The 18,226-nt window shown below is 41.6% G+C and overlaps 1 protein-coding gene across 1 annotated transcript; it reads left to right on the forward strand.

The window, feature by feature from the left end:
* The first annotated feature begins 2,294 nt into the window (after window positions 1–2,294).
* On the forward strand, window positions 2,295–17,725 carry MRPS22 (mitochondrial ribosomal protein S22). Its single transcript, XM_010976780.3, has 8 exons — window positions 2,295–2,480; window positions 8,338–8,501; window positions 9,597–9,761; window positions 11,667–11,810; window positions 12,106–12,189; window positions 13,664–13,809; window positions 16,482–16,590; window positions 17,591–17,725. Exons 1-8 carry the CDS (start codon window positions 2,309–2,311, stop codon window positions 17,684–17,686), a joined length of 1,080 nt encoding a protein of 359 aa, XP_010975082.1. The 5' UTR covers window positions 2,295–2,308; the 3' UTR covers window positions 17,687–17,725.
* The last annotated feature ends 501 nt before the right edge of the window (window positions 17,726–18,226 follow it).

Consider the following 18,226-nt stretch of genomic DNA (forward strand, 5'->3'; position numbering starts at 1 on the left):
TCTGGAGTCTTGGCTATTCAGCTTTCCATTTAACTCTGGGAGATAGTAAACATCCTTACCATTACTTCCATGTCTGTTTTATACAGGGAAGATTTCTGTCACTTGCAACCAGAGAATCTTAGCATATAACTCTGTAAAGCTCTCCCTCTAAAGTTCTCTGGAAAGCCACTGACTGGCTGCCACATGACATTCTTGCACCTACTTTGGAACCACCAGGCATTAGATACCGAAGGTACTTTATCCTCAGAGTCTGCAAGATAAGTACTATCATTGTACCCATTTTGCAGATGAGGGGCTGAGGCTCTGAAAGATGAGGGAATGTGCCCAAGATTAAAGCTGGAACCAGAAATCTTAGTCATGCCATCCATAAAATTTAGTATAGCCCAAGTAAAGCAGATTAATGGAAGAAATGTGGGAGCGTCTCTGGAGGAAGACAGCGCCTTCCTCCATGTCTCTCTTTCTCAGACCTCCTAGTCCGCCATCTCAGCTCCAGCTCCATTTTCCTGGCTTTCTCTGCTCACTCATCAGTGAGCATATTGCTGGAAAAGGTTGCTCCAAACCTAACTCTAAATAGTTATTCACTTCAAGCTTCTACCGTCAACTATAGTTTGTGTTTCTTAGTTTGAAACATTGAGATAAAATCTGTTTGGTGCCTGGACAGCTGGGGTAGGCAGAAAAAATTTCCTCCCTTCTTCCTGAAAAGATACTTACTTGCTAGTCCCTGGAACCTGTGAATGTTTTAAGGAAATCGGCTTTTTGAAGAAGTGATTAAGGATTTTAAGATGGAGAGACTACCTTGCTCTGTTCTGAAATGCAATCCTATATATAACCTTATAGAGTAAGGCAAAGGGAGACTGGGCACAGACAGAAGAGAAGGTGATATGAAGCAGAGATTGGAGTGATGCAGCCATAAGCCAAGGAATGTTTGCAGCCACAAGAATCTGGAAGAGACAAGGAACATATTCTCCCCTAGAGTCCCTGAAGGGAGCACAGCTTTGCTGATAATTTGACTTCAGCCCAGTGAGACTGATTTAGATTACTGGCATCCAGAACTGTGATAGAATAAATTTCTGTTGTTTTAAGAAAACAGATTTGCCATAACTTGTTACAGCAGCTACAGGGAACTAACACAGCAGCCAGTGGATTAATTTCTACTGCGTTATGTCCACTCACAGTCCAATCGGTTTTATCCAGGGGGATGTTAATGGGAAATACACAGCCACAGATGCCTATCCGCTGGGAAAATAGGTGGTGTATTCTCACAGGAAAGGCATAACTGGGAGACACTTGCATGCCTTCCACTACCACTCCCTGACACCTTTTATCATGTAGATGTAAGAGGAAGTGTTAGGAAGCACTGGGTAACAGTCATGCCTGAGAGCAGTACCAAGCCGAGGACTCTCCTTCCCTGCCCAGATAGAGAATGAGTTCATAAACGGAGCTCTTAATGGGCAGCGGGTGAGGTGAGGTTAGACTATAAGTCTACCTGTCCGACTAATTCAAACAGTCATTTACTTAACACCCTTCTTTAGCCAGGCCTTGAGATAAGTTCTTAACACAAGCACCAACCTATAGTCTAGGGGAGAATAAGACCTGCACATCCTGGACAGCTGGGAAGAAAATAACAGGATCCTTTAATCATTCATTTAGTCTTTAATTCAACAAATGTTTGCTGTGTACATCAATATATTATTGGGCTAGGTGTTATACAATATATAAAGTCATTGTCTTCATGGCATGACAAAAGCAAGCAGATAATTGAGCAGAATAATCACAAACTGAGAAAAAGTCTGTGAAAGAAAGTAAGATCCTTCTGAGACAGAAAAAGGTGTATGAGTTGATGCAGGATGATGGTGGTGGTGGCAATCAGGACTTGTTATCAGGTGGTATTTGGGGGTGGGGAGGAGTGGACAGGCGTGGAGGGGTCCTGTGAGAAGTCTGAATGGAGAAGTCGAATAGGCAGTTGGATTTAAACCTGGGGCTGGGAGGAAAGGGTTGGGCAGGAAATGGAAATTTGTTATTTAGAGCCATGGAAACGAAGGAAAGGTCCCTGAAAAAGGAGAACATAAACACCTTCTACGTGTGAAAAAGCGGTTTATAAGAAACAATCTATACATTTGTTTTGTTTTCTAGATTAACAATAACATTATTTTATAGATTTTATATGTTACTGTTTTATAAACATTAAGTTACATCGCTTCCGGCTCCCTCCTCCCTCATCCAGACTACATTTCCCAGAATGCCATATGAACGGCGCGAGACCCGGAACCGCTCTCAGCTGCTTCCGGCGTCAGTGGTCCGGATAATTATGGCGACCCTCAGGGCGTCTGCGTCGTTGTGGAGCCTCCGGAGAGGTTCTCCGGGCCCGGGCCGGTTCTGTTTCCGCGCCCGAGCTCGGCCCGAGCCCAGCGCTCTGCTCCAGCCTCTGCCCGGGGCCTGCGGGGTGGGAACGCCATGCCGTGGGCTCGGCTCCGAGGCCGGTAAGTGACCCGTGGGTCGTCCGCTAGGGCGTTTTCCTGGGAGACCTGGGGCCTGCTTCAGCCTGGCGAGACACACGTAGGGGGCCCCGGCTCTTCCCTCAGCGCACCTTTAAGCCCAGGCGGCTCTCTCCTGTACCCGCAGGCTCTGTCGTCCCCCGCGTTTGTTCATTCGTTCCCTCACTTAATTAGTAGTGCGTGGGCTCCCTTTGCCAAGCACCGAGCTAGGTTTAGGGAATACGGCGGACTGACTGACACGGGTTTTGCCCTGAAGGAACTCGTAGCCCACTGGGGAGTGGCAGCGCAGTATGACCTGGACTGTGATAGGGCGACTCAAGAGAAGAGTGGCGCTCAAACTAGGCTGGAAGGGCAGGGTACAGTTTCTTGAAAATATGACCAAAGCTGAGACCTAGTTAACCATGCTAGGGAGAAAACAAGAAACATTCTAAGCGGAGGAAACAGTGTAAGCGAAAGTCCAGAAACGAGACTGAACACAGGTAGTTTGGGAACCCATTTTGGAGGTACGGTTGAGGAGGCTGGTTATGACTTTGAATCTGGATTTAAAAGGAGAAATCAGTGTTACTTCTTAAGTTTCTGGCTTGAGCAGATGAATGGAGAGTAGTCCCATTTATACCCAAGACAGAGAAGATTAATTATAGAACATTTTTTTCCGAGGGGAGGGAGAGGAGGAGAAGTGGGGGAGAAAAAGCAGGAGTAGATGAGGTAAGGAGATGGGAGGGGAAGCAGAATTAAACGTCTGTTTTGGACACATTAAATTTGAGGACATTTCTGGTATGTAGGTACATATAAATTGAGAAACACTGGGGTGAAAATGGTAACTGAAGCTGGGGGAATGGGTGAGATTGTCTGAAGAAAGAGTAGTGCTGAGCACGTATTGTTTGCCAGGCACTATAAGGGACCCTGGGTGCCAGAGACCAATACAAGACAAGGTTGTACTGGGAGAGCACATAGTCTAGTAGGGACACAGCGAAGTAAGCAAATCACTTTAGCTTTTTTAAACATGGGAGTGATCTTGATTACATTTTTTAAATTATTTTTTTTCCAGTTTTATTGAGATGTAATTGACTTGCAGCAGTGTGTTAAGTTTAAGGTGTACAGCATGGTTTGAGTTACATATATAATAAAATCATTACCACAATACGTTTAGTTAGCATCCGTCCTCTCATAGAAATACAAAAAAAGAAAAAAAAAATTCCCTTGTAATGAGAACTCTTAGGGTTTACTCTCTTAACAACTTCCATATATACCATACAGCAGTGTTAACTGTAGTCATAGTGTACATTACATCCCTAGTACTTGTACCATTTGACCACCTTCATCCAATTATCAGAACCTCCCCTTCCCTCCACCCTGGCGTTACCTGGTCTCTTTTTCTATGAGTTTGTTGTTGTTTTAGATTCCACGTATAAATGAGATCATACAGTTTTTGTCTTTCTCTGCCTGACTTATTTATCTTAGCATACCCTCAAAGTCCATTCATGTTGTCACAGATGGCAGGATTTTCTCCTTTTTTTGTGGCTGAAAAATATTCCGTGTATGTGTATTATTTTATAGGTTAAATAAATTTTAAACTTCTCTGACAGCTGTGATTTTTCACTAGTAAGTGATCTTTGGAATACTTCTCACCAATAATAAGATTTTCTCTCTCAGTTACTGTGAAGACAGGATGATATTAAGAGTGTCTACTCTAACAGAACCACCTTTCATATGTTTTTAAACTGTCTTTAAACTGTAAAAAAAATTATATATTATTTACTATATTTTACATATATATATATATATTTCTCACATCTTTATCCTTTTATTCATTAATCAATACTTAGATTGTTTCCATGTCTTGGTTATTGCAAATAATACGGCTCTTAACGTGGTAGTGCAAATATCTCTTCAATTTAGTGTTTTCATTTCCTTCAGATAAATTCCCAGGAGTCGGATTGCTGGATTATATGGTAGTTTTGTTTGTTCGTTTGTTTTTGTTTTGAGGAACCTCTATACTGTTTTTCCATAGTGACTGTACTGGTTTACATTCCCACCAACAGTGCACAAGGATTCCCTTTTCTCCACATCCACACTGGCATTTGCTATCTCTTGTCTTTTTGATGATGGCCATTCTAACATCATTTGATGATGATGTATGAGGTGATATCTCATTGTGACTTTAATTTACATTTCCTTAATGGTTAGTGATGTTGAGCATCTTTTCATATACCTGTTGGCTTTTTGTGCATCTTGTTTGGAGAAATGTCTATTCAGGTCCTTTGCCCATTTTTTAATTGGATTATTTGTTTTTTTGCTGTTGAATTGTATAAGTTCTTTATATATTTTGGATATTAACCCCTTATCAGATACATGGTTTGCAAATATTTTTTCCGCATTCTCTAGGTTATCTTTCATTTTGTTGGTTATTTCTTTTGCTGTGCAGCAGCTTTTTAGTTTGATGTGGTCCCACTTGTTTATTTTTAGTTTTGTTGCTTGTGCTTTAGGTGTCATATCCAAACAAATCATTGCCAAGACCAATGTCAAGGAGCTTTTTTCCTGTTTTCTTCTAGGAGTTTTATGGTTTCTGGTCTTGCATTTAAGTCTTTAATCCATTTCTAGTTTATTTTAGTGAATGGTGTAAGATAGGGGTCTAGTTTCATTCTGTTATATGTGAATATCCAATTTTCTCAGCACCATTTATTGAAGAGACTGTCTTTTCTCTATTGAGTATCTTCGCTCCCTTGTCAAGTATTAGTTGGCTGTGTATGCGTGAGTGTTTCTGCACTCTCTATTCCATTGATCTATGTGTCTGTTTTTATGCCAGCACCATGCTATTTTGATTATATAGCTTGAAATCAGGAAATGTGATGCCTCCTGTTTTGTTCTTTCTCAGGATTGCTTTGGCTATTCAGGGTCTTTCGTGGTTCCATACAAATTTTAGGATTGTTTTTTCTAATTCTGTAAAAAAAAATGCCATTGGAATCTTGATAGGGGTTGCACTGAATCTATAGATGGCCTTGGGTAGTATGGACATTTTAACAATGTTAATTTTTCTAATCTGTGAACACTGAATACCTTTCCATTTGTTTGTGTCTTTGATTTCTTTCAAGGTCTTGTGGTTTTCAGTATAGCAGTCTTTCCTCTCCTTGGTTAAACTTATTACTAAATATTTTATTGTTTTTGATGCTTTATTTCTTTTTCAGATAATGTGTTGTTAGTGTATAGAAATGGTACTGGTTTTTGTGTTAATTTTGTATCCTGCAACTTTAGTGAATTTGTTGATTAGAACTAATAGTTTATTGATGGTGTCTTTAGGATTTTCTGTATATGAAATCATATCATCTGCAAATAGAGACATTTTACTCCTTCCTTTTCAATTCTGATGCCTTTTATTTGTTTTTCTTGCCTAAGTGCTCTGGCTAGAACTTCCAGTACTGTGTTTAATAGGAGTGGTGAGAGTGGGCAGCCCTATCTTGTTCCTGATCTTAGAAGAAAGGCTTTCAACTTTTCACCATTGAGTATGTTGTTAGCTATGGATTTGTCATATATGGCCTTTATTATGTCGAGGTATGTTCTTTTTGTACCTTATTTTAGAAGTTTTACACATGGATGGATGTTGAACTTTGTCATAGGCTTTTTCTGCATCTATTGAAGTAATCGTATGACTTTTTTCTCATCCGTTAATATGATGTACCACATTGATTGATTTGAGTATGTTGAACCGAAGAATAAATCCCATTTGCATCCCAAGAATAAATCCCATTTGATTATGGTGAATGATCTTTTTAATTTTCTGCTAAGTCAGTTTGCTAGTATTTTATTGAGAATTTTTGCCTCTGTATTCATCAGGGACATTGGCCTGTAGTTTTCTCTTAGTATCCTTTTCTCGCTTTGGTATCGGGATAATGGTGGCCTTGTAAAATGAGTTTGGGAGTGTTCCCTCTTCTTTGATGTTTTGGAAGAGTTTGAGAAGGATTGGCATGAATTCTTTAAATGTTTGGTAAAATTCACCCATGAAGACATCTGGTCCTGGGCTTTTCTTCATTAGGAAATTTTTAAATTACTGATTCTATCTTCTTACCAGTAATAGGTCTGTTTTGATTTTCTATTTCTTCCTGATTTAGTCTTGGTAAATTGTATGTTTCTAAGAATTTTTCTGTGTCTTCTAGGTTGTCCAATTTGTTGCCATATTGTTAAAGTTGCCTCTTATGATCCTTTGTAATTCTGTAGTATCAGTTGTAATGTCTTTTTCATTTATAATTTTGTTGGTTTGGGTCCTGTCTCTTTTTCCCTGGTCTAGCTAAAGGTTTGTCAGGTTTGTTTATCTTTTCAAAACACCAACTCTTTGTCTTATTCATCTTTTCTGTTGTTTAGATTACATTTTTAAGAAATGAATCCATTGTTCTGTGGAGAATGGTCAGAATGGAGGCAGGGAAATAGGGTAGGAGGCTACGGAAGGAGATATGATGGCCTTGACTAGGGTAGTGGCAGTGGGAAGTGGAGGACTGAAGACTGATTTATGAGGTGTAACAGGCAGGATGTTTTGTGTCAGTGTCCCCTTTTGTAAAATGGGGATAATCATAGTATGTATGGGGTTGTTATGAGGATTAAATGTGCTAAGTATATAAAGTACTTAGTAAGTACTGGCACATAGTAAATATCTAACAGATATCAGCTGTTGTCATTACTGCTGTTATTACTGCTGCTTTTGGCTAGACGTGGAGGGGAAAGGAGAAGTCAGGAATGACGGTAGGTTTCTGGCTCATGTAACCTGTTGGATGGTGCTGAGACGGATAGTAGGAAAGCACGTGTGAGCCAGGTGAGAAGTCGTGGGCTCTGCTTTGGGAATATTGAAGTGCGTGTGAGATGTGCAGTGGGTAGTTGGGTGGGAGATGGTCTTGGCTGGAGTCTCCAGCATATGGAAGTAATTCTAGTTATAGGAGGTCAGGAGATTATCCATTGAGAATGTGAGAAGGGAGAAAGGAAGTTCAGAATCCTGAGGGACACCAGCATTTACAGGATTAGCAGGGGAAGAGGTGGTAGGAAGGGAATGGCTTTTTTATTCCTAATGGAAATGGAGGCTTGGGCAAAGGGATAGACAAACTGCATAAGGCAGAGCTGAGATCTGGGTCTCCTCTCTTGTCCAAGTTTCTTCTGTGACACCACGTGGCCTCTTAAGTATCATGTCCAGTGACTCAGTTCTCTTTCCTAGCTGGAACCCCTCAGCCTAAGGTTTCCTTCCCTTTTCTCCCCTTTTCTGGCCCCTGGGAAGACTTCTTTGACCCTAACGTGCCTTTCTCTGTTCCAGGCTATGTTTACTTTCTTCCTCTGTAATCATATAACTCCCTGTACATCCCGTGTACGTAGCCCTTACTCTGAGGAGCATGATGGTAGATTGGAGTTGACCTAGGCTCTAGAATCAGATAAACTTCAGTTTAAATCCTGGCTCTATCATTTAATACCTAGTTGTCTTTAGGCAGGTTCTGGTATCCTCATTTACAAAATTGGGTTATCATTACCTATTTTGTGGGTTGTTGTAAGCATTCCTGAAAATGTATGTGATGCCTGGCATATAGGAGACAAGTCTGTAAATGGTAGCATCCATTATTGTTATTAATAGTGCACTAACTACTTTTTTCCTATTACTTCCTCCTCTAGACTTTGAGTGCCTTTTTGGCAGTCCATTTTTTATCATAGTGGATGCTCAGTAAATTTTAAATGAATGGATCTTTGTAGGTCTTACCATTATGCATACTGAGGTATTGTGTTGGTCATTTTTATTGCTGACTTACTTTTCCATTTGGAGGTCTTGTTGGCTTGTCACTTTTGCTATCTTATTTACAAAAATCCATCTTAACAGAATCTAGTAGCTCAGAGACCAAGAAACCTACATTTATGGATGAGGAAGTCCAAAGCATACTCATCAAGATGACAGGCTTGGATTTGCAGAAGATTTTTAAGCCAGCCATACAAGAACTGAAGCCACCGACTTACAAGCTGATGACCCAAGCACAGTTGGAAGAGGTACATGAATGAGGAATATTGGTAAAATACCCTGTCTTTAAAGGATTAAACAAGATTGCCAGGGCCCCTCCAGATGCTGTAGCTGCTCTTCCACAGGCACTGATGACGGGGAGTCCCAGGCACAGAACTGAGGAAAGAAATGCGAGCAGGCAGGCAGAGAGGAGTAGGGAGTGTGGCCAGAATTAGGCAGACTAGACATGTGGGTCAGGTCTGGGTATCAGGCAGAGCCGCCTCTGCTCCAGAACCAGCCTGAGCATCCTTCCTTTGTCCTGCCTGCTCCAGCCTCCTTCTGGAAAAACGTTTGTGGTAGCTGCTTTGAGGCCGAGGCTTTGGTGAGATTATGAGATCCTTCTGAACAGCATCCTACTCCAGGCAAGTGTCCTCCTGGAGTCATGGTTATTGAGTGGGAAATGCTTTGGTGTATGAATATGTGAAGTATTATTGTTCTTATAATCAGAAATAATTAGTAAAGCAAAAAAATTCAAATACCTACTAGTGTATCACATGAAGAGTGAAAATCCCCCTTTTGCCCCTCGGAGGTGATCGCTGTCAACAGTAGGGCATGGAGTAACGTGCTCAGTGTGCCCAGGGGTTGAGGGTGCGGACTTTGGAGTTAAATTGCCTGAGGTTCAAATCCCAGTGCTGCAGCTTAGCAGTTTACTTAACATTTGTGTGCCTCTATTTCCCCTCTCAGAAAATGAGATGACAGTAGCACTTAGTTCATAAGGTAGTTGTGGGCATGAAATGAGCCAAGTGCCTTAAAGTATTTGAACAGTATCTGGCACGTAGTAAGCCCCTAATTAGTGAAATCCTTTAGTCTGTTTCAGGCAGCTTCTGATGTCTGGCTCTGTCTCAGAGCGTCCCTGTGCTGTTTTGAGAAGGGTTGAGCCTATAGCTGGTGCTCTCAGCCACGCCACACACCGCAGAGGGAAAGGCCAGGGCCCAGGAGCCCAAGTCTGGCTTTTCACCCACTAATTCATGGCTCTAGCTTCTCTTTGCAGTCCTTAGCATTTTGGATCAATATCTGCTTTTGTCAGGTGATCCTTTTGGTCTTTAACCTTGTGACTTTCCCTAAGAAATATTGTGTTTCAATAGGCTACAAGAAAGGCAGTTGAGGCAGCTAAAGTCCGATTAAAAATGCCACCAGTTCTGGAAGAGCGAGCCCCGATAAATGATGTGTTAGCTGAAGATAAGATTTTGGAAGGAACAGAAACAGCCAAATATGTGTTTACTGATATATCATACAGCACACCACACCGGGTAAGTACACATTCCATCGCAAAATGATCTTTATTTGAAATACTGTGTGGAGATAGGCCTGAGGGACAAAGGTCAACATCATGTGACCCAGCTGCTTGGAAAAACCCGAATTTCTGTGATTCACGGGGAGACCTGGCAGGCTCAGAGTAAGAGAGGAAAATGCAGACGAGTACCCCATCGGCACGTCTCCATTTCCCTGTGGATTATGGACACAGTATGTTCCAGACTGACTGCAGAGAAAGAGACGGGTGTGCTGAGACAGAACCAGACAGAAGGCCACCCCCAAACCACCAATAGGCAAAAATCTCCAAGGCAGTGGGAAAAGGGAGATTCTTTCTGCCCAAGTTAGACTGACTTCCTTAGCTGAAGCTTTTGGAGAAGATGGAGCGTTTCTTTCCCGTAAATTCTTGATGATGCCCCCAAATCTCAGACTTCCCAAAGGATTTTCACTTTGCAGAATTTGCAGGAAGAGCGACAATTTCCCCAGAAGGTTTTTGGACAGCACCACTTCATCTGTTGTCTTTTTAATTCTCTAGCTCCCCTTCCCTTGGTTGCCAGTGCCGAAGGTACACTGTCATACTTACATATGACTTTTGTGTTTGAGCCTTTTCAAGTAAAGAGTAAAAAGAGGAATTTACAATTCAGCCCACAGAACTCAGTAGAATATTGCATAGTAATAGGGTTGGGGAAAGGGCCAACCCATCCTAACCTTTTTATCCTGCACGATTCTGGTTAGAAGACCTGCTTTGAACAATGTCTGTGTCTGTACCTTGGCCACCTGTATATCTGACATAATAAACCTTTAGAATTTTTGCTTTGAGGTACTTTCACGTGTGTTTGCAGTGCTGTGGAGGCTGGCTGTGGGCGCATTCTATAACCTGACAGCAGGAGAGGAACTTGGAATTCAGATTACCAAAATCCTTTTGAGGAACAATTGTATTACTTTGCCATCTGCTATTTTTTTTTCTTCTTTGCAGTGCTTGATGAAAGTTTTAATTATATTATCCTCAAAATACACTCAGAGACTCTTACACCTCTGAAGAGCTGAGAGTCAGTACCATCTGTTAGTTTAAACATTAATCAGATGCTTATCATTCATCTGCCACGTGCAAAGCTCTGGGAAAGTCATTCTGGGTGTTGCAAAGAACTATAATCCCCAGGCCCTGACGTTTTTCAGTTCTGTAACAATAGTAACAATATCTGAGAGGTGTCAAGAATCTTACACATGGTAAATTGCCAGTTGAGTGGTAGAGACTGGGTGGAATTTAGTGGAGGAAGTGACCGTGTGACCTGGGACTTGGCAGCTGGAAGGCTAGAGAGACCAGAGGCAGGAGGGCCAGTGGTTTCTCCAACACATTCGTCTCCTGCCAGTATGAGGAAGCGTAGACGTGTGAAATTAAGACTCCACAGTCTTGGGTTTGTTCCTTTTATCCTGGGACTTTAAACGCAGATCATAAAGTAGTGACGTCCTCCTAGGTGAGACTTCCGGATGAGGGAGTAGTGAAACAATTCAAAAAGGCTTTACAGCACTTCTTTCTTCTGAAGTGGATTTAGATGAATCTCAGAATCAACTTATTTTAGTGGAATCATTTTATGTATTGAACCCACTTGAGGACTATAGTTTGCCCTTAGTAAATACTTTCATTTCATACTGAAAAACCTTTCATACTAAAAGATTACTGATTGTCAGCAGCACAGCAGTGATTTGTGAAGGAAATATCAAGTCTTGCCAAGTCTTTGAGGTTTAAAATTATCATTGAAATCATACACATGATCGCATTTTATATTTCCTGGTTGCATTTTATATTGTTGATTGCAAATTGTTCTTATAGTGGTGCTTAAGGGGACAGTGGAACTGAAAATAAGTTCTCACAGACTCATCCTCGGTTATGTTTTCTCTTTCAGGAGCGTTTTATTGTTGTCAGAGAACCAAGTGGCACACTACGCAAAGCCTCTTGGGAGGAACGGGACCGGATGATTCAAATTTATTTCCCAAAAGAAGGTCGTAGAGTTTTAACTCCAGTAATTTTCAAGGACGAAAATCTTCAGGTAAGGTGACCCTGGTTAGTGCTGGTTTCTCTGTTGAACCAGTTGGCTCTGGTGCTGCTGGGCCTTTTGCTTTGATAAACACAGATAGACATTTTGAATGATAAGTAGGGTTTTCTGTCTTATAATTCTCAGCTGGGATTTGAATGAAGGTGTGACAAAGCCTGTGTTGTCTGTGCGTCCCTCCCGATGGGCACAGATGCAGCCCTTGTGCCAATGGGCAGGCCTGTCGTGGCGTCAGGACGGGTGTTGCACTTTCCTGTTCTCATCTAATTCCACCTCTGCTGTGTGGGTTTAGACCATGTACAGCCAGGACCGGCATGCTGATGTCCTCGATCTCTGTGTTGCCCAGTTTGAGCCAGATTCTGCTGAATATATCAAAGTGAGTATATTTTGCAGTTTCTGAAGTATGGGCTTAAGTATGGCTGTGAGTAAGATGCTTAAATCTAGCACAATGAGTCAGGTTGTAAGTTCTGGTACAGAGGGGAGGGAAGGGAAATACCTGAACACTTGTTGAGAACCTGATGTACACCAGGTGGGTATTCTCATCCTCATGACCACCCTTGACTCAAGGATGAAAGGACATAAGCTTGGATAGTTAAGTAACTCGTTTTTTGTTTTTTTTTTGGGTGGGGGGGAGGTAATTAGGTTTATTCATTCATTCATTCATTCATTCATTCAAATGGAGGTACTGGGGATTGAACCCAGGACCTGGTGCACGCTAAGCATGCCCTCTGCCACCCAGCTGTCCCTTCCCCAAGTGACTTGTTGAAAGCTATACAGCTAGTGAGTGGTAGAGTTAGGACCCAAACTTGATGGCAGAGACTATTCTTTTTTCAGTCTATCATACAGGAAAGTTATTTTCTAAAATTTGCCAGAACGCAGTGTATGTGTCTCACAGTTCAATGTAATAGTCACGTAGTACCTTCCATGTGTAAGGCGTTCTTGTGGAGGTGATGGCACGAATCCTATCGAAGCCTGCAGTCCAGAAATGATTGTGGGGAAGGGTGCTGGTTAAGGATACAGATAATTATCACCGTAGGTCTGAGATGTTAGGTGCTAGGAGAAGGTTACAGTGTGCTCTCAGGAAAGGCTTCGTAGGGTTCCTGAGGAGGGTTCTAGAAGGGTAGGGAACATTGTGGCAGGTGGAGGTGGGTGAGGAGAGGTCTTCAGGTAGAGGGGAAAGTACGAACAGTAGGCAGGAAAAGAGAAAGTGTACTTGAGAAATGGCCAGTTATCTGGTCTGCTTGTGAGTGCAGTGTGTATGCGGGGGAGCGGGTCAAGATTAAGCTAGGAAGGTGGATGGGGCCATGTCACAGGAGACCTCAGGTGCCAGGCTGAGGAATGTGGACTTCAGTCAGCAGCCTTTGAAAGCCTTCTGAACACAGGAATGCCCTCGTCAGAGTCCTCGTTTAGGAAGATCGATCTGGAAGGAGAACTGGAGGAACATGAGTTAACAAGATGGAACAGGGTGGCTGACGGAATAGGGGAAGGGGAGGAGGGAAGGAATATTCTTGATTTCTTTTTTCCCCTAGTGACCAAGAAATGGTGGTCCATTATTTCCAGTGTCCGTACATGTATGTAATAGGTGCTTCCTAAATAGTGTGCGGCTGCTGAACGGTAATTGATGTGGCTATAAGTGTTTGGCAGACCTGTCCCAGGCTCCACACACTTCCGCGTTGGAGGGTTGGTCTAAACCATAGCTGTTGGTTCATGATTACAGAGGCAGGTGTAAGTAGACCTGGTTTTACTGATAATTCCTTGGGCAGCTTGCACGCTGGTAAATGTATATCCAGTCATGCTGATCACTTCTGCTTATTTTCCTACTTCTTAAAAACTGCATTTTGTATGGATAGTTTCATCATCAGACCTATGAAGATATAGATAAATACGGAAAGTATGACCTTCTACGTTCAACAAGACACTTCGGTGGAATGGCTTGGTATTTTGTAAATAAGAAGAAGATTGATGGTTTACTGATTGACCAGATTCAGAGAGATTTGTAAGTATGATCTTAGTAAGTAAAAGAAATTCATATTACTATTACCGTATACCTGTACTTAAGCTGTTGTTTTTTCAGTGATAGCAGTGTGCTGTCCAGTGATAAATAGCTTTCACTTCCCTCAGTTTAATTATGGGATTGTTCTTCCAGCATAACCCAGTTTTCTCAGTCTTTGCTTTTGTGCTGTATAAACAGGGCTGGATTCTCTTAAAGAGTAAGTGGCTTTGGACCTGTACTGTGTACCCTGGATATTGACTTACCCCTGGCCTTGCTGGTACTTCTGGCTAACAGTGAACTTTCCACATACTCACAGGGGACTGAATAGATGTGAATAAGTAGACGTGAGCCCTGATGGGTGCTTGTTTTCCGGTAGGACTATTTCTAGGGCTTTTCAGTAAAAGTCATCATTCAATTTATGAAAATACTCTTGCTTTTGATCCTCGTTGTTTTTGTAAGATTTTTAAAGCATTGAGAAAGTTTTTTTTCAAAGTTGGGTGAAACAAAGAATGTCTGTTGTATTCTAGCATGCAACTGGTGTGCACCTAGCCGTCTAGCTGAAATAGTCTCCCTCACCACTTGTGATGAAACTGAAGAGAAAACTGGTTTTGAGTATCTTTCTATTGGTTGAGTTAAAGGCCAAAAGGACAAGGAATAGAAACCAGTCACGAGTGTAGTAAGAAAGTCACTAAGAGGGTTTAGTGATTATTGCCGCTTTAATTGTAAGAGTTTTGACTCAGTATCTTCCATGTAATCCGAACCACTCACGTAGTGGTGAGGCATTTGGAACTAGAAGGTTCCGTATTATCTACGAAATACAGCCCATATGGAAACAGCATAATTTTCATTGAAACATCTTTCGTAACGGTAGATGATTCCCAGGCCAGCCCTCCTCACCAGCATGCGTGGTGTAATCCAGTTTGGAGAGCAGCAATTCCCCCATAAGCAGGGGATGCTCGAACATGACATGCCTTTAGGTGCATTAGCAGTGACGTCTCCTGTGAATGAATTTTCTTATAAAGCTTCTCAAATGTGAATATTATGAAATTATTTTAAGTATTAAAAAATGAAACACCTTTTGTAAGCAGTTAGAACACAGAAATGTATTTCTTTGAAAGTTAAAGTTCTTTACTGAGGTGTACTAGTAAGCAGTATTACAGTAATAGTCATCACACGTGAGCTTTACATCTGGAGCAGTTCATCTGCATGCAGGGAGGGAATTGTGAGTACTTAGCCTTCCTGCTCTGCAGAAGTAAAACTTCCTGTGAGGATTTCAACAGGACAGTTTGCTGCAAACCACAAGGTAAACAGTAGAGGGCGCATGTCCTCAGTGAATGGAACCCAGACCAGAACTGGGATTCTGCACATTTATTTCATACTCGAGCCCCACTGTTAGTTTTGAATTGAGATTCTTTTAAAATCTTTTTTGAACGTGTAAATTTATTTGCTCTTAATTTCAAATACAGGTGAGCTAAATTGTTTTGTGAGACACAGGCGTTGTGCTCTAGTGTGAATGTAACGCCCTAAGCATGACTCATATATGGAAACCCAGTTAAGCTCTTTATGGGTTCATGTGCCTGTGCGCTGAAGGGAATTACTGTTATCTTTTGTTCTACATTAGATAATGTGCAATAATGGACTGTTAGATTATAAAAAACACAATGGATTTTTAATGAATATTTTTAAAAAAATTTTGCCCAGGGAAGTTTTGATTACTCAGCTCTACCAGGTGGCCTTTAAGGTGGACAGGCCTTGGGATGAGCCAAGAGCATTTCTCTGAGGTCACCATGGCTTGAGAAATTCTTTACCCTGCTCCCACCGTCCCCCGACTCTAGAAGGGGTAGTTTTATATGCCCTTTCAGCTTTGAGGTAGCAAATGGTAGGAAGGTGTTGACTATGTGAGAGGATAGTGATTCTGTAGTTTGGGGAAAGCTAGGTTTTAATGTTGATAAAAATTGTTTATAGGTTTTTAAAGAGGTTAAGTACAAACCATAAAAATTGAACTCTTGTTCAGGCTTCATCATAGATAGTTGTGTGACACTAAAGTAGACTCTCCTTCTGTCTGGTGTGCATAATTTCAAATTTGCTTCCCTAAGATGCTAATTTTTAACTAGTGGGTTCTTCTGAATAGACAGATAGCCTGGGATTCTTTCCTTGGACTCCTAGGATGCCTCTTGTAGAGGCACTTAGCCACTAATTCAGAGTCTCAGTGAAAATTCGTTAGCAGATGTCCCTGCTAACGTCCCTAAAGGCAAGTGGCTTTGAGTAGCCCCATGCCTACCAGCCTCTGGCTTACACGAGGTGCAGTCCCACCTCCAAGTTGGATTACATTCTTATCCGCTGGTGATGTGGGCTGGCCTGGGAACCAGTTACGAAACATTAGGAATGCGGTTTCCATGAGAAGTGATGCTCCATTTCCAAAAAGGATACAGCCACATTTAAATATATTCACTTTCGTTAAGTTGGGCACTCCTGTATTGACTCCTGCCCTACCCATCTCAGAGTTGGTATGAAGCCTAAATTCCTGAAAGTGCCCAAAATATGAAACCAAAGGCTTTACATTTTTTTTTTCTGGCCGAAGGAAAGTTTGAAATGTAAAGTTTGGCACACTTGTAGGACTGTGATGCAAAAGAAAACAGTAAACCGTTTTACCAGTAAACCCTTTCCCTCTGTAGAGTTGATGATGCCGCCAGCTTGGTCCAGCTCTATCACCTCCTCCATCCAGATGGCCAGTCAGCTCAAGAGGCCGAAGAGCAGGCTGCCGAGGGACTGCATTTAATTAAGGTAAAGGGGCTTTTTTCACACTGTAGTGTAGTGATTGAGCTGGGAAGGATTTTTGCAGTGGGTCATATTTAACAGATTGTGGTAACAGATTCGTGGTCTTGAACCAGACTGATTAGAGCCCCCATATTTCTCCCATCTGGACAATAGGAACAGACGGGATGGGGTCGGGGAGCTGTAACTGGAGTCCAGGAAGTTCAGACAGCGGGGCAGCAGCCCCCTTGTTTGCAGTACTGGCACCTGAGGTGGTCAGGCCACCAGCAGTGCGCTGGAGGGCTTCCTGTCCTTCAGTTCCATCACATTCCTGTTCAGGTGTCTGGAAGCAGGGAGGGAGCGCCTGTGCAACGCCAGGGCTTAGCTGCATCATCACTGTGGATGGCGTACCTCTCAATGCTGTGAGCTTACACAGATGTCTCTGTGTATGTTGAGAGATGAGATGATTTTTTTCAGGTAGGGAAGGGAGAACCACTGTATAATTAATTTTCATCTTTTTTAATGCTCAGAACAGACACGTATTTGTGGGCCTGGGTTCTGTCCTCACATTATTTTATGCGTACTGCAAAGCAGTTATAAAGGTTACTAACGGTAAAAAACAACCAGTGGTGACACCGTACACAGGAGGGTTAGAAAGAAACCATTCTTTGAAGTGAGAAACTAGTTTGCTGGCACTCATCCTCCAGATTTCTCTGGAACCTAAAGGTTTTCATTTTGATCCAGCAGGAGGTACAATGTCAGGTTTTCTTAATTTTTTCTGAAAGCCATACTCGGACACTTCTGGTGTTTATTAGTATTGCTTTAACTGTGATACTGTTTTTCTGTGCGTGTAGTATGCTTACTGTTTGAAATCTGAACAATATTATGAAATGTGGAAGGCTTTATAAACTGGTATAAACTGGTACTTATTCTTTGCTACTACAGCAACATTTATAACTAAAAACTAAAAACTTTATCAACAGTATAAGTCCTACTGTTTTAAAACTTTCTTTTTTTTTAATTTAAACAGGTCTTTGCAAAAACAGAAGCACAGAAGGGAGCATATATAGAATTAACACTGCAAGCTTATCAAGGAGCATTCATTAGCCATTCTGCAGCTTCCTAAAAATATTTTAAAAATAAATTTCACTTTACTAAATACTAACTAGTTTTTTCTGTTAATATTGAGCTGTTTAAAAATGTCAAAATTGGAAGCTCCTTATAGAATTTGTTTTTTAAATTCCAAACAGTGCCTCTGACTGACTGACAGAAATACAAAGAAAAACTTGTTACTCCATTCACTTTGCTAGGCTACCAAGGGGTAATTAGGAAGTATATTTGAGTGCCTGGTTATCAGTTTCTCATGTCAGATGAGTATAGTGTGTAAAAAAAAAAAAAAAAAAAGTAAAGTACTAAGCCTTTTTGCATTACCAAATGTGCCAACTGGTAATTTAAATAGAGCCCAGCTATTTATAAATAGAGCCCAGCTATGAGGTCAGAGAAGCTGGGGTTTCAGACCCCGATTCCAGACACAATCAGGGCAAGACATAAGAAAGCTACATAGACTGAGGGGACTGATGTAGTGAGATCAAGAAAAAGGGTTAGAGAATTACAGCATGGGTAATTGGGTCTAAGGAAAATGTGACTGATATTTGAAAATAGTTAT

This window comes from Camelus dromedarius, chromosome 2 (genome assembly GCF_036321535.1).
Source record: "Camelus dromedarius isolate mCamDro1 chromosome 2, mCamDro1.pat, whole genome shotgun sequence".
NCBI lineage: Eukaryota > Metazoa > Chordata > Mammalia > Artiodactyla > Camelidae > Camelus > Camelus dromedarius.